The sequence below is a fragment of the Chenopodium album genome, chromosome 22 (genome assembly GCF_948465745.1).
Source record: "Chenopodium album chromosome 22, dcCheAlbu1.1, whole genome shotgun sequence".
Classification (NCBI taxonomy): Eukaryota; Viridiplantae; Streptophyta; class Magnoliopsida; order Caryophyllales; family Amaranthaceae; genus Chenopodium; species Chenopodium album.
In genome coordinates this window covers 16,056,209-16,073,698 of record NC_137855.1, presented here as the reverse complement: position 1 = coordinate 16,073,698, position 17,490 = coordinate 16,056,209, and the positions used below count along the sequence as shown (strand labels likewise).

Genomic DNA, 17,490 nt, shown 5'->3' with positions numbered 1-17,490 from the left:
CCTTCTCTTATAAAATATTCATTTCAGTTCAGTTCAGTTCAGTTCAGTTCAGTTTAGCTGAGTTTAGTTCAGTTCAGTTCAGTTCAGCTGAGTTCAGTTCAGTTCAGTTCAGTTCAGTTCAGCCGAGTTCAGTCAATGAGAACATGACCTAAGTTTTTAAACCCAAGTGACTAAGTTTTTTGCCCAATTTAACTTTTGTCATTAAAAAGTTGACTTCAATCACCAAATTGCATAGAAAAAAAAAGTTAATCTTAAAAGGTGAAATTGGTCAAAACTTGATTTTTTTTTTTTTTTTTTTTTTTTTTTCCAGAAAAATACAGTAATTTTAAAACAGGTTTATTTCTATTTTATAAAAAAAGGCGGATGAACTAAGCCTTGCGCCCCTATCTCTCTCAGTTGACGTTCTCCATTGAAGCGCACTCAACGTCCCCCATTGAAGCGCAGTTCACGTATTAATACTTGTATCCCCATTCAAGCAGCTTCTCAGGTAAGTTGTTTCTTTTTGTAATCAATTTCACAATCTAGGGTTTATCTTTCATCTAATCTACTTTAATTTTATTGTCAGTTCATTTAGTGTAGGGTTCCAAAATCTCAACTAGTGCTTCTAATTACTAAGATTATGAAACCATCATAACCAAAAGAAAAGAAAATCATGAGCCTAATTTGATTATTGAATCAAATATCCCTAAAATTATGTGATTTTTTTGAATCAAATTTGGTTGCTAATGTATTGCACAACCCTTTAATGTTTGGATTCAATTATGAATTTAGACCTCTTTTCCTCTCTGCCATGCTTAATTGAAAAGGAGGGTGCTTTTTAAATCATAAATTATAGATTATTTTGCTTTTTTGAGATACATAGGATGGGTAGTTTTATATTTTGTCCTAAGAATTAGGGCCTGTTCTCTTACGTTGAAATTCAATTCAGCTCAGCGCAGCGCAGTTCAGCTCCTAATTTCCTTCTCTTATAAATATTCATTTCAGTTCAGCTTAGCTCAGCTTAGTTCAGTTCACTTCACCTCAGCTAAGTTCAGTCAACGAGAACAGACCCTTACTCCAAAATATCTATGAGTGAATATGTCTCCTCTGACCCTTTCTCTCCTTAACAGATGTGGACTGGAGGAGCAGCAGGAACAACAACATCAACAATGGCGCACTGCTCTACCTCCTCCTCCCTAAACCCACCAAATCTCTTCTCTCACCCTACTTTCCTCACAAAAACTTTGCCAATCCTTAGATTACGTCCACTTTCTTCCATTCGTATACCACAATCCCACTGCGCCACCTACCGGAAATCCCTTCGCCGTCCTCCGGTGGTTGCCGGAGCAGTTGCCGTTGACTCTCCGACTTCGTATGCCAACGAGAAGGACGGGAAGAAGCTTCTTCTTGAAGTTAAGGATCTTACCGCTGTTATTACTGAATCTCAACAAAAGATTCTCAATGGCGTTAATCTTACTGTTTATGAAGGAGAGGTTCGTCTTTATTTTGGTTGTTTTTCTTAAAGTCGATACTATTATGATTGTTTGTTAATATTTTTTTACTGTAACATAATTGGAATGCAATTTATCTTATGTTTAATTAATGTCCTTGATACGTATGATGATTGAATTTAAATTGTAATTATGCGCAAATTTTTTGTGTAGCTGATTTTTATAGGAAGCATTATTTTTAGAGGATTGTTGAAAATATTGGAATATACTAGCTTCTGTTTTTCATTGGTGTATATACTTAATTATTGGAATTATAGAGATGAAATTTGAGCAGAATTTTATTGACATCGTTGAAAGATATAAGATGAACAAGATATTGTTTACTTTCTAGGTTGGGGTTGGGAGGAGGAGAAGAGGGTGTGTTGTTGTATTATGAGGTGATTGCATCAATTAGAAGTGGGGTAATATACTAAAGGGGTGTTCCTTGCGTGCATAAGTGCTCCTCGTCAATGTTGGGTAAAAAAATTTGCTAGTCAAGGGCTCTGTCACTGTCTTTTAGATGATTTAGGGCTTCGTTTTCCCTGAAGTTTCATCTAGTAGTTTCGTGTGGAAGCTTCCCCTTCCCTTCCACCCTCCTATCCAATATGCCTGTTTGTTAGTTAATTCTAATATATTCTCATAATATTGTAACCTATTTACTCCATCACTCTTATTCCACTCTTTTTTTTTTTTTTTTCATGCCCACTCTATTTTTTCCAAAGTTTCCTAGAAACAAGAGTCTCCAGTAAGTGAATAGAACATAAAAAATAAAAATAAAATGGTGGGAGTATTTAATTTGATACAATTAACTTTTTTGTGTTATAATATGCCTTGGTTTCTTATCTTTGCGGTAGTTTCTTTTGAGCTTACTTTGTCATAAGTAGCTTGTGACTTGTTTCTGGATAAGGGAAAGATGAAGTAGCATGGGCATTGAATTGCTACCAACTTCTGTATAATTTAGGCAATTTTGTTGAGTTTTTCCTTTTTTTTTTAAGACATGTAAGGGATCCTACTTAAATATACTACTGGTACAGATCTAAAGTCATGATAGTCATGTCTTATGCTGCGTAATTGCTTGCAGGTCCATGCAATCATGGGGAAGAATGGTTCTGGGAAGAGTACATTCTCAAAGGTTAGTTTTTGTCCTCAATAATTAATAAAGTATCTAATTGGCAGAATGCAATTTCATTTATCTGTTGCATCTTTGACTTGAAGTTGAAGCCCAATCTGTCTTTCAACTTTACAAATCTGTATTTTGTACAATATTTTAGTTTATTTGAGATTTTTATATGTGTTTATAAATTATTATCTTCTAGGTTCTTGTAGGTCATCCAGATTATGAAGTTACTGGAGGGACTGCGATTTTCAAAGGTCAAGACCTACTTGAGATGGATCCAGAGGAAAGGTCCCTTTCAGGTATGTTTATGAGCTTCCAGTCACCAGTTGCGATTCCTGGAGTGAGCAATGCAGATTTTTTGAATATGGCATATAATGCTCGACAAAGAAAACTTGGTCTTCCAGAATTGGGTCCTATAGAGGTATCACTTTTGTATTTTAAATATTATTGCTATAATAAATTTCATCTGTTGCCTTCTTTGAATCATGCTAGACATGTTCATCTCAGAGAATGATCTGTCAATCTTTCTAATGTGTTGATCCTTAAATTTTTCTGGATATTTATTGTTGATTACCTTGCTGATCATGCTGTAAAGCCGTAAAGGCGAGGACATAGTTTTGTCCTGTTTAACAGTGACAGTGGAAATGTGCATTCTATAACTGATGGGAATGTATATTGATTTCTGTTTAATTATATTGGCAAAATGTGTTTCTCTTAAACAAAACCATGAAGAAAGAGAAAAAATGATGTGAAACTCTAGACTTATTTAATTTTTTATTTTCAATCCTTTGCAGTTCTTTAGCCACGTATATAGCAAGCTTGATCAGGTGAACATGAAGATGGATTTTCTGAATAGAAATGTTAATGAAGGATTTAGTGGTGGAGAAAGGAAGCGTAATGAGATTTTACAGCTTGCGGTATGTCCTACTTTAGGGCGAGGGATGTATTTTGTTTCCTGTTCTTTTTAGGGGGATGGTTTTAATAATTTGATCTTAACCAGTTGATTTTGTCTTCTATTTCTCTAGTGACCAATGTGGTAGAGATATTTGAATTTCAAAACAGCTAAGGTGTAGAGTACAATTAAATAATTTTAGGTGAATGAATAAATTTGAAGAGATGCTTTTTGTGTAGCAGAGAACAATTTTGTATTTTTGTGTTCATCTCTTCTAAAATGCTAATTCATTATTTCTTTATGTTAATTGAAGCTGAGGCTAGAACCTAGATACTTACTAAACTGGCCCCTTACTTTGGATTCCTGAATCTGATAGTTGCATCTGTAAACTGCAGGTTTTGGGGGCTAACTTGGCCATACTAGACGAAATTGACTCTGGGCTAGATGTTGATGCACTTCAAGATGTAGCAAGAGCAGTAAATGGTCTTTTGACACCAAATAATTCTGTGTTGATGATCACTCATTATCAGCGTCTTCTGGATTTTATAAAGCCTGCTTATATTCATATTATGGTAAGTAAATTAGCTAATGGTAGCTGCCTTTTTAAATTTGATTCTATATAGATGATATATCTTTACTTAGTAGTTAGAAAGTTATCTTTCTGGTTTTAAGATGATGAGTTTTTGAGTAACAATTGGAAGATAATAAAGGAGGATAAGAAGTCCACCTTATAGTCAAGTAAAGGGGATAAAAGAGTCCAAATATCTGATATGCCCATGCTAAGAAAGGCCCTCTTTCCATAAGCTAAAAGAAAAGCTAAAAATATTGTCCTCTCCCTTAAAGAATTACAGGGACAATCTTCTAAGATCCTATTATTCTTCTCTATGCAGATACTCATGAATGTAGGAAAAGAAATTAAAAATCATTTCACGGAAAAATTCTATGCACCTAGTGCAGTCTAAGTGCATGTTTGGCCTAGCTTCTACAAGTGCTTCTCAGCCAAAGAATCTAAAATTGGGCCAAACATGGGTTCAAGGACAGCTAATTTCTGTTTCTCTAGAAGCCCAAAACAGCTCTTATAGAGCTTAGAAACAGAAGCTCTAAATCCAAGCTTCTACTTTCAGTTTCTCGGGGAGCTGTTTATACCCATTTAATGAAACTTTTATTGGACGATAATACCCTCAAAAATTGTTAAAAGGACCTTATATCCTCTCTAAAAATAGGCCCTCTAGATTCTCTCTCTCCTCCGTCGTTTGTCTCCATAGATTTATCCACAAGTACCTTCTCTACATTTGCTGCTAAAACCGCGAAGCATTACTGCTCGTCGGCCAGAAATTGGTGGTGGGTGGCGAAATTGAAGATTGTGGTGGCGAAATTGGTGCACAAGCAGAGAAATGGAAGAAGAGAGGAAGGATTGATGAAACAAATGAAACTCATGAAAGTTTAGATATCTTTAGGATGGGTTTTTAATTTAGGATTATTTCACATGAACAATCCAACCTTTGTCTCGTTCTCCCAAAATAATCCAACCTTTTGATTAACCCTGAATAATCCTAAGTTTGCTATTTATTCTCTCACAACAACCCTAGCAGGTCACCTAACTCATTATAGCCGGTTTTAATCCACGTGTCACTTTCTCGTTGGTTAATTTTTTATTTATTTTTATTTCACAAATTCTGATATTAAAAAAAAAAAAATCTCCTTTCTTCCTCATCTTCCTTCCATGGCCTTTCCTCCAATCCCTTCCACCACCTAGGCCAACAACACTGTGGCGCCACCCCCACCACCACCACCACCACAACCACCACAAACCTCAAAACCCCCACAACTTGACAACCAACTTATAACTCCACCCCAACCACGAACAATCCCCAACGACCCTACAATCAGACCCCAAAATATTCAGATCCCCCTCCCCCCTTTGACCTCCCATTTCCTTTCTTTATGGTTGCTTTCATTGGGGTTTTAATCCCAAGCTTCCCATACTTCTTTAATCATCATCAATCAGCAACAATAATATAATCTGCCCATTGAATTAGGAAACAAATCAAACCATCCAAAATCATCAGTTCCACACAAATGGTCAATGCCGATACGGAGATGTGGGTGCGTTGCGGTGCTTTACATTGGTGGTCCGTAGGTGGGTGGCGGTCAGTTTATGTGCTGCTGCAGTGGTGTTATAATGTGATTAGGTGGTGGTTTCGGGTTCTTGGTAAGTGGGGTTAGGCTTTCGACGTCTGGGTACGTGGGGATGGGGTTTTTGGTGGTTACGGGGTTTGAGTGAATGGAATTAGTGGTTTCAGTTTGGTGAGGTGAGTGGTTTCGGGACTGGGTAGCTAGGGGTGGAGGTGGGGTAAGTGGTGGCTGAGGTGGTGGTGGCGATGGCGGAAGGTTCAAGGAGGTGATGGAGTTGAAGAGAGAAGGAAGGAGGGAAAAAGAAGTAAGAAAAAAAAAGTTACCTGAAGTTCAGGTAACCGGTCAAAAAGGTTCACTAGAAGATAATAAGTATTAAACTTAGGATTATTCTAGGTTAATCGAAAGGTTGGATTATTTTGGTAGAATGAAGCTAAGGTTCGATTATTCTTGTTAAATTTTCCTTTAATTTATGGGTTGAACTTTAACAAGTGATAGACTTAAGAACAACATTAGAGATCTCCATTAGTAATGGTGTTGTGGTGGTGGGAGGTATTAATGGCTCAAAGTAGCAGGGCTAAAGTTGAGAAATGTGAGAAAAAAAGTGGGTCTTTTATAATCTATGTTATTAAAAAAGATTAACATGAGTACTCATTTCATATACCAACTAAAATTATTCTTCAATTGTTATTAATCTTCATTTATCAGATAAAAAAAAATATTTTTTTTTATTTTTTTTATTAAAAAACGTTAATCTTCTTTCATAAAATAAACATTATTCTTCTTGAAAATAAACATTACTCTTCATTTTTTTGTCCATACTATGACATTTTTCAATAGGCCAAACAATGTAAAATTGTTTCTATTTCTCAAAAAGTCAAAAGCTCTTCTAAAATTTTGTGGCCAAACAAGTATGTTTCCCACAAGTGTTTCTTTAGAAACAGTTTCTAGAGAACTACTTCTAAGAAACAGAAACTGTTTTAAAGAAGCTTGGCCAAACATACCCTAAAACTCACATAGTTATCCATTAATTGTTCCAAATTTGTTATTGGCCAAGTCATCTTATTCCTATAACAGTTACAACTAGTGAGCTTACACTACATTGAAGCAGAATTTAGTAGAGGGAAAAGGCCTGCACTTTGAGACCACCCTTGACCTGACTTTCAAATACAAGTATAAAAAGAGGAAAGGCCGTTAATAAGTGAATTCAGTTCTTTTATTCTTTTTTCCCATGGCTGTAGGAAGAATGGCCAGTACGAATACCTGATATACTACCTCCATTACATGTAGTAGCAACTTTTGCCAAAACAGGCTGGTATACATTAGCTACAACTTTCTATTTGTTTCCTTTTTAGTAAGATTTTTAAAATTGAATTTACAAAAGTACCCTTGCTAAAGATTTCATAAACACAATTACCTAACTAAATTAGAACCCATTAAAATACTATTCTTACTTAATTAACATAATTATTCTCACCCAATTTCATTCTCCCATAACTAAATTTAATCAACAATCAACTTAAATTCAAAAAAATGATTTAACATCCGTCTATGATCATGTTCCACGATACGACTACCACCTTCAATGTCGCCGCAACTTCTGACCACCACCTTCAAAGTTGACACCTCCTCCTCCGGTGTTCCTTCAATAAGACTTTTGCAAGTTTTTGTGTACAATATTCAAGAGACTAGGTCTCAAAGATTGATATCCTCTCATAAATCAAGCTTCTTGTAGCCAGTATGAAGTTGTTTGTTTTAAACTGCAACATTCTTCAAGATAGTTTGTGATTAAATCTGATGTAGATAACTTGGCTGTAAGTAGTCAATAAAAAAGTCAACTGTCAAAGCCTTGGGCTTTATGGGCATTTACCAGGCTAATGCCAAGCAAAGTAGCGTGACTGTGCCTATGATTATAACTGCGGGCATCCACACGTTAAACCTATCACTGTGCCTGTCCTAGATTTTGGACAGGTATTGGTCTTCATGCATGTACCAGCAACTACATAGCTTAAATCTTCAAATTGGTTCGTTAACCATCTAAATACCGTAATCAAAATTCAGCACCAAATAAAGAATTTTAAATCTGAACATTATTACCTATGTGGGCCAATGCTAATTTACTTTTCTTGTCTCGTTTATTGCTCCAATAATTTAAAACCCCATCCTCTCCTTCCCAATATAAGAACGAGGTAGAAAATCGAGGTCCTTTTTTCTGGCTGTGTTTGAAGAGGATACATTTCAAAAACCTTTCACAGGCTGATCTGGGTAAATCAAGGCTTGTTACAAGGAGAAACATCTTCTCCTATAGAACCTTACTCAGAGTATGGCCATATGGTCTTGCAACCAATATAACCAAGTTGATACCCACTTTTGTAGGTTTCTTATTGTCACGCTTGCTCTTTTTTTTTTGGGGGGGATATGTTGGTTTACTGTCTGATAATTTGATTTGCTCCTCTTCCATCAACAGTACTCTAATCATAAAACATAGTAATGCTATGCTCAGAATCGACTTATGAGACTGTGGTGCTGTTATGAGAAATGAAAGTATCTATTGAAATCTAAAAGGCTTCTATTTTAGTTCATTATGTTTTATTTTGTCTCAGTGAAAAATTATCTGTATGGCTGTATGACCCTTGATTTGTTTATGGAATTCTGTTTTCAAGTTGATGAGTTTAGGGATATGGTTATTTTTCCAAAGGTTTTTATTTTCATTTCAGCAGTGAAACACCCCCCCCCCCCACACACACACACACATCCAAATTTAAATTAAATTTAGTGGGCTTTAATTTAATGATGTTTTGTGAATACTAACCTTTAAGACATGGATTCATGGTTTTACTCAGGAAAATGGAAGAATTGTGAAGACAGGAGACATTTCTCTCGCATCAGTCCTGGAAAAGGAGGGGTACAAGGGAATAACAGATGCATAAACAATCTTCATATGGTAAGTTTTCTCCCTCTCCCTCTCTTAAGTTACCTGTCTTGACCTGGAAAGTGGGTTAGGTTTACTTTATGGCCTTATACAATTTTCAAATGTGATGTTTGGATATTTGGATTTGTCCCAGAATGAATTGACATCTCAAGGTATCGAGATTCAAATTCCAAATCACCTCTCTCGCTCTCTCCACCTTTCAGCCGTTAAAGTTTCGTTGTAGCTCAATTTCAAGGTTCCATCAATGTCACTAGTCCTAGCATATTCCTTCTTTTCTAACCTGGATTCTCTTCTTGATATCATCCCTCAAATCTTTTCTTTCCTATTCCAGTCTTCAGTCCATAGTTGCTAAAAATAAATCAAACCAAAAGAACACCACAATAACATTTAGATTTTCGCCAAGGTTCAAAAAATTTGTTGAAGCTGTGAAGGAGTATCTTAAATTCAGAAATTCCATCAATGGCGGAGGTGATGGTGGCTGCAGGCCTGCAGTGGCAGCCTTTTCAAATCACAAAAAACATTAAATTGTTTGATTTCATAGACATTAGATTTTTTTATTAAAGGAATTTTAGGGTTTCCATGATTTTACTGTCCATATATCTGACTAATCAAATAGTTATATACATAAGTTGAAAATGTTAATTCCAAAATTTTAAATTCGACTTAATTCCCAAACATTGAGATGGAATTTGAAACTCTTAAATAGCCTAATGTTTGCCTAACATTATATTTGGAATTGAAATTGAATATATGCTCTAAAGCACAACCTTAAAGTAATCTCATCAACTTTTGAAACAATATGAGTTTTGCTCTCTTTTGTACAGGGTTTGTTGGTGTTAGATTAGCTGCTAATTCATGCTGTAAGATGTTTGTCATTGGTCGATTCTTCATTATGTATTTAGCATTCTTGTTGGTGTCAATCTCGCTTGGAATGACATCAACGTGGTTTAGTATGGGGTTATAGAATCCACTTTCGTTGGCCATGATCTGTAATTTATCAGTCCTAGTTATTCGACCAGGTTTCATTTCGATTGTATTCAGCACTGCAGTATGGCATGAGTATCATCTCCATCTAGAACATTAATTTTAGTCAACTTTTGTAATCAGTGTTCCTTCAGTGTCATATTGTCCTTCTCACTTGGAATCTTTTTGTGAGACAATATTGGTCAGAGTGGGAGGAGAAATATAAAACAGAGGGAGTAGTTGTTATGTTGAAAATTTTGAGAAGTGAATAACTTTCATTTATTAGATCAACTAATTAAAGATGGCCTTTCCTTCCAAAAGCAGTTTTGGAAAGAATTATTTAATTTTTAATATGTGAGGTGAAGATAAATAAACAAAATTGAAAGAAAAGGTACGTAGTAAAAGGTTAAAAAAAGATGAGTAATATTTTCCTTGCCCATAATCTGTAATTTTGACCAATAACACAACCTCCCTCTTTTTGCAAAAATATAAGTATTGTCTGCTTCTCTGCTCTATTTCTCCAGTCTAAGGTAGGAAAAAAGGCTGGAAATGGTAAATGCCTTCTGCAATGTCCTACTGAAAAGACTTCTTATCTGCCGGAGATTGTAGATACAAGCCATATATTGGCTCCTTGGCTCCAATTCTGCAAATTTAAACCCTATGTTCTATTATATGATTTCAATTTTCCTTTTGGCCAAAGAAGTGTTTGTAAGATATGCATGTAATCTTTGGTAAGGCTCTTTGGAAATAGTTTACTTTTTTTGAAATGTTTTTCCATATTACAAAAATGTATTTATTTTCAATAACGGATGGTTAGGGGTTTCAACACATTACTCTCTGAGATCAAATTGATATCAATTGATCATCTAAATTGTGTGGTTGAAATCATTGAGCAAGTTGAACTGTGAGAGAATCAATTGTATTAAAGGTGGATGGTGAAACATAATTAAGAAAAATTATAATGCTTCCCCCCACCACCTACTATTTTTTTTTCCCATCTATTGTGGAGGAGAAGAAGCTAAAGAACAAGCTTAAAAAAAACCATCAAGTTCTTGTTTTCGTCATATCAAAAAAGAAAAAAGAAAAGAAAAGTCGGAAGGACTTCACATTCATATACTTCCTTTGTTCCTTTATCAATTGTATCCTATGTTTCTTAGACTCTTCATTTTGTCTTCATACCTCTGTCATATAATACATTAAAACATATTATGTTGCAAAAATATGGTTTAGCTGCTTTTCAGCATCTCATTTGAATGACTAGTGGTTCCAACTTCCGAGTCTTCTAATATTTCAAATTCCTTGCAGATTTGACTCTGACATCTGAAAGTCTCCTGAGAACAGCTGTTATAATCAAGAACTGATCCAGGACCAGCTGATGCCTGATGTGCAGAAGTGATCACTACCTAATTGGGTTCCCGTGGCGGAATATCTTGCACTGTACTTGTTGCTGTAATACAGATATGATTCACCTGTATAGCAGTGGCTTTTTTGCAAAAGGATCCACCTTTTGATAGTAAAATTTGTTTTAGCATGATATAATGTAAATTTTGTGACATTATTAAATAACGTCACAGTTGTAGTTTCTCCATTCTCTTAATTCAGCTAAGTTTCGTTCCCTCTATATTGTTTTGCGGTCTACAAATGAGTTATCTTGCCAAGACTTTGATGGAGCTTACTTTGAATAACAAAGTGAAATCAAAAGAACTAGGAGGCGTTTTCTATTTTTTTCTAAAAGAATATATATATATATATATATATATATATATATATATATATATATATATATATATATATATATATATATATATATTTCTAAATGAGTTAAACTTTTGTGTACAAAATGAACCTATTGACATTTTAATACTTGTGTTTGTTGTAAAATAAGTGTTTCGAAGGCTACAAATAATACAAGAATAATAATGTGGTTGATTGATCAAAGGAAGACGGTGTGGTATGACATTTCGTCACTAACTTTAAAAACGAATTTTGGCGCAACAGGGGTAAACATTGTGTCGTCAGTACGTTCCCTAACACACCACTCTCATTTAAAGACACTTTTGAATAAGAGGTAGAGTCATATAAACCACTCTCATTTAAATACACTGTTGAATAAGAGGTAGAACCATATAAACCTATGCCCGAATAAGAGGTGGAGCCATATAAACCTATGTCCAAAAGAATAAATGTGTTTAGCAATTTGTAGATAATAAGTGTATATAAATAAACTAAAACAACCGCTGACATCATTACTTTTTAAAATTGTACACATGTTAAGCTGTTGTTAAAATTGTTCCCGCCTAAATCTATTGCTGACATCATATTCTTATTTATTTTTTTACCTTAAATTATAACAATATTTTTGTAAGACAATTATTTTTATTATTATACTAGTTTAAATCCCGTGCAATGCACGATTGTTATTAATTTTTTAAAGAGTTATTATTGTATTGAATTTTATAAAAAAATTATACTCATAATATTAATTCAAAAGTAGATATAAAAATACATTAGTTGGGTTTATATGGAGAGTTATTATTGTTAAGAATTTTAACTGGAAGAAAGATATTTTTCATTATTATAAAATAATTTCCTTAAAGAATCTTCTTAAAAACGGAAAGTAAAATGGGCGGGAAAATTGTTAATGACATTGTGACAAGTGTCATTTTAGGTTCGCTTTTAGTATATGTTAATTGATTATATTATATTATACTCCATATTTTATATTATGAATTTATGAGTGACTATCTAGCTTCAAAATATAATTATTCTCGGTTATAGGGTACCCCGTAATGCATAGTTTGCTTAAGTTTTTACTCTTCTTCAGAATTAATAAGATCTAAATATCATTGCAAATGACAATTAATGCTTATGTTTTTATAATTTATCTCATATCAGGGACATATATAAAATATATATTTATTTCAATGAATTTTTTTATGTCGTGCATCGCACGGGGCTTATCTAGTATTGTAGTATATCATATACTTACTGATTTTCTTCACCAAGAAATATATATGATTCACAAGGTAATATGAAATAGGATGAAGAAGATAAAAGACAAAGATATTAATTAGCAATTAAGGGAATTAATCAACCCTTAAACATCCCATTAAGAAAGGAGTTAAGTGGAGGTTGCAAAGGAATCCCAATAAAAAGAACAAGAATGCCAAGAGAAAGAATTTAGACATTGAAAAAGTCTACTCTACAACTTACTTGTTAAGTTGATTTCCTTCTACAATAGACATGAAATAGTCTACTCCACAATTCACTTGTGAACAAACGTTGTAAGCCACAACCTAATTATGAAGTTAACAGATCAACTTCAAAACACATGGATTTTACTCTCTTCAATCCAACAATGTTGAAATCATGAAAATCATATATTATTGTGCAATGATTTATAAAGAGGACTGTCCAATTCTTCTCACCTCTCTAGTTTGGTACCCAAATAAAATTGCATGCCAAAAAAAAAAAAAAAAAAAAAAAACTAATTATAATTTGTTATTATAAAAATTTCCAAAAAAGCCACTTATACAATTATGAATTAGGAATTTTTGAAAATAGATGCCTCTAGATTGTTCACAATCTCCGGGAATTGATACACATACATTGAATGTATGTGGTTTTAACATACATTATCAATTAAAAATTGACAACTCATCATTAGCTAAAAAAATGATAGGGAAAAATGAGAGGGAAAAATATTTTGTTTTTGGCGCCATTTACAATAACAAGGCGGGACAAATTTCATTGGCGCCAAAAAATCTTTCTTGTTACTAAATAAATATTTTAGGTTACTAAAATATACAATTTTGTTACTGAGAAAATAGCATCCTAGTCAACGTAATTAATGAAGAGAGATGTTTATTATAAGAATCGAATAATACTTCATTTAACGATATTTTACAAACTACAAATCGAAAAATTATTATAAAAAACCAATGGAATTATTTTTTAAAGATCTTTTTATAAACATCCATATCGATATATTTTCAAAAAATTTATGAAGTTGGACAATTTTAACCTTACTATGTTTGTTAACTTTTTTAAAGAAGGGTTAGTAATTTGTCATTATTGTTACTACAAAAATTTCAAACATACCAAAAAAGTACATATCATATATTTATTACGTATAACGAACTATATAAAATTAAATAGGTGTTAGCTACAATTATACAATGATCAAGTACGTGTTGTACGGATTAATTCATATATTATATTGGAGGGTTTTATTCATTTCTTGAAGGTTTTTAATCAAATAATTGAAAGTTAACATGAAATCACAAAAGTTAAGGTTACACACAAATTTTTATCGCTTATTGGTAAATACTCTCGTGTGTTTATAATTTATCTTTTTTATTTGTAAAGTTTTATAGTACTATTATTTTAGTAACAACGACATTTTTTTTAGTAACAAACCACATGTTTTAATACCTATTGGTTAGTATAATCAATAAAGGAAGAAGCGAAGAACCCATTATTCATGCTATTTATTAAATTTATTAAAAACATACAAACATATCACATTGTACAAATTATAGTATTTAATTAAACGACATTTAAGGATTATTTTATGTACTGTTTATGTTGTTACTAAAAAAAACGGTTTATATCTTTTTTAAAACCTATAACACATACACGACTACAAATTAAGATACTAAATAAAAGGGGAAAATCTATTTAATAATGTGGGAATATATGTCCCTACCTTTTAAGTATGATAAAACACTTATGAATAATGTGAGGACATTTATATTCTAATAATGTTAGTTTACCTATAATTAAGCTCCTCTTGATATGATATTATGATGTTAATTGCATCTAAACTTTTCCCTTGTGTGATTTAATGATTAAACTCTTATTAATAGATGAGAGTATATCCTCTAATATGTTTATTTACGTATTTACCATTAATTGCACTTTATAAGGATAATTTAGATAATTTATCTACCAAAAGCATACCAAATATAGTATGGGTCAAGTAATGTGACATTTTCATTTTAGAAATGTTAGTCAAGTAAATAGTAACATAGGAAGTATAAGATATGTCTATATCAATAAGGACTATATACAAATGAAGACTTTTCAGTCTAATCTTTTATATAGAATGAAATAGAAGCCACCGATTATCTTTTTAAATGAACTTATCATATTGTGATGCTAGTAAGGATTTGAAAAGAAATATTACATTTATTACATTTTTATACTCTGTAATATAGAAAGGTCCTTTGACAAGTAAACAGTTTTTAAGTGTTTAAGGTGATCGTCTAACAAAATTTATAGTGTTTATTTAATTTCATTATTTTGATCATGTATGACATCTTACATTAAATAATTATTTCAATTGACAAAAACTTATCATTGCTAAATTAATAATCCATATTGTTTACAACTAATTTCATGAATTAGCATCCCCTATTACTAGAAAACAAGTTATATATATTACATTTTTCCTCTAACATATATACGGTTACTAATTAATGTACTAACCTATTGAACAAATTAAGAAAAATAATATTTACTTGATTACCTTTACTTTTTCACCATGGTTTCTTATTACTTTTCATTGATGGTGTCACATTATCTAATTCTCAAAAGACTTGATAGGTGGACCTTTTTCCTCAAAACATGAATTTATTTTAAGCAAATACAATTATATAAGGTCGACGCCTATAATTACCAAAAAAAAAATAATAATTACACAATATCGCTATAAAGGTAACAATAAAAAAAATCCCAAAGGGAAAAATTATGCGCTTTTAAGGGATTATGTAATTCGGAAACAATATGTGTTTACCAAATGTAGTTTCCTATGTTACTAAAAATTACAGAATGGTTGTGTCCTTTTCAGATATGTGCTTACCAGATATAGTTCCTGTGTTACTAAAGATATTATAAACAACATTGTTTGAATATTTTGGGGGTTTTCGCCATTGTCGACGACCTTGTCGACCTAAGACCATTTTCAACTATTACTGTTGTCAACCTTCAAATCTCCAATTTATTTATTTATTATCAATATGACTTCAGTTACTTGTGTGCCTTTAACAATTATTGTATTCCAAACAAAAATCCAAATCCATTGTTATAATATGAATTGTTCTTACCAAATATACTTTCCTATGTTACTAAAAATCATAGTATGAATTGTTATAATGTTTTCAGATTTTTTTCTACCAAATATAGTTTCCTAAGTTACTAAAAAAATATCTAATAAAATTGTTCGAATATTTTGGGGGGTTTTCGTCCGCCTTCGTCGTCGACGACCTAAGCCCTGTTTCAACCATTGCTGTTGTCGGACTTCAAATCTCTAAATTATCTAATATTCAATATGCAATCGGTTACTTATGTGCCTTTAACAATTATAGTATTCCAACAAAAAATCCAAATCCATTTGAAATCGATAGGAAGAGAAGACTCATTTCACTAATCAATTGAAAATGGGTATATTTTGCAAACTTACCCATTTATGAATTGGATATGATTAATGGAGGAAGAACAAGTCAATTACACAATAACTCTGCAAATAATAATATACATTTACATAATTAACTAGAATCAATCCAGTTCGTAAACCCCCAAATCGAAAATTCCGAAACCTAATTAACTCAAATTTTTTCAATATTCTCATGTAAACAACAATTATTTTGTTCAATTAAACCGAATAATATTTGCGGTTGATGTAAATTTAAGCGTCTGCAAGTATAATGAAGCAGCTTCAAGGTTCTTTTTGTTCATCTTCCTTCGTCGCCCATTTCGTTCCTTCTCTCTGCGATGTTCATCAATGTTGCAGAAATATTTTTTTTATTTTTTTTGTAAAAAAAATAATAAACTAATTGCATTGAAAATGACAATTAATTTGAAATTCAAACCTTTGAATTTTCATTCAAATTTGAAAATAAGTGGATCTTGGGCCCCAAACAAAGAACCTATGACATGCTGCCATGTAACACCCCGACCCCAAACAAATTAGGGAGGGGCCTATTGTCACGAAATGCGCACCCCGGGAAAACTTCTCAGGAGGTCACCCATCCCAAGACTACTCCCAGCCAAGCACGCTTAACTATGGAGTATTCTTAGCATATGAGCTTCCTAAAAAGAAGATGCATCTTGATGATATGAGTAGTATATCAAACTCCTTTAAAGCAATCATGAGGGGTATTACAGCCATGTCACAATGTATGTGGCTCCCACATACAATGAAATGAATGAATGTATGCGTAGCTTTTTCCACAATCTCCTCGTAATAACCCTATCTCTCTTTATACATTATCCTCCCACCCCAACTAATTACATTTATTATGCATTTATAATTATGTCTCACTATCCCATCTAATCAATTCAATCTTGAAATGAATTCTAACACTCCCATAGTCCCATTTCCAATCCTTCAAATTAGCCAAATTTGACAGAAAAAATCACCCAAAAAAAAAAAAAAAAAAAGTGAAAGATGATGAATGTGTTGCAGAGCTTCTTATTCCCACCACCACCATCAATCTTTGTGACAGCTATGTCATTCATAAGCTTTGGTTCACTAGCAAATGCAGGTTTCTCTGAATTAAGGGGAAAACATTTACAATATTCCAAATTTGTAAATTGGAATGTTCCTAATAAAATCCAACAAAAACAGATTATAATTTCTAGCAAAATTGGAATGGCTTTTCTTTATACTCCTGCTTTTTTATTTGGGGTTGCTTCCTTTTTCATTTTCCCTGATGAAGGTTTCAGGTTTTTGTTGCTTCGTTCGGCTCTTACTATCCATTTTCTCAAGAGGGTTCTTGAGGTAATTTGATTATATTGATTCATTTGGTTATATTTTATCTTTATTGCTATTTTTTAACATTATTGATTTTAGTTTATTTAATAAGGTATGATTTCTTATGATGATTTATGTTAGCCGACCCTAAACCATTATTGTTGTTGTTGTTGATTATAGTCCTGTTTGACCAAAAAGGGACTGAAGGAGTGTAAAATAGACAAATAC

At 32.7% G+C, this 17,490-nt stretch overlaps 1 protein-coding gene across 1 annotated transcript; it reads left to right on the top strand.

The window, feature by feature from the left end:
- The first annotated feature begins 353 nt into the window (after positions 1-353).
- Positions 354-11,127, top strand: LOC145604607 (ABC transporter I family member 6, chloroplastic-like). The gene is made up of 8 exons (XM_081660508.1): positions 354-487; positions 1,110-1,472; positions 2,551-2,601; positions 2,786-3,007; positions 3,381-3,503; positions 3,874-4,050; positions 8,455-8,555; positions 10,812-11,127. Exons 2-7 carry the CDS (start codon positions 1,110-1,112, stop codon positions 8,539-8,541), a joined length of 1,023 nt encoding a protein of 340 aa, XP_081516634.1. The 5' UTR covers positions 354-487; the 3' UTR covers positions 8,542-8,555; positions 10,812-11,127.
- The last annotated feature ends 6,363 nt before the right edge of the window (positions 11,128-17,490 follow it).

Coding starts and splice junctions, on each gene's coding strand:
- LOC145604607 (XM_081660508.1), top strand. CDS start 1,110: ATGTGGACTGGAGGAGCAGCAGGAACAACAACATCAACAATGGCGCAC. Junction 2,602..2,785: donor GGAAGAGTACATTCTCAAAG/GTTAGTTTTTGT, acceptor ATTATCTTCTAG/GTTCTTGTAGGTCATCCAGA. Junction 3,008..3,380: donor CAGAATTGGGTCCTATAGAG/GTATCACTTTTG, acceptor AATCCTTTGCAG/TTCTTTAGCCACGTATATAG.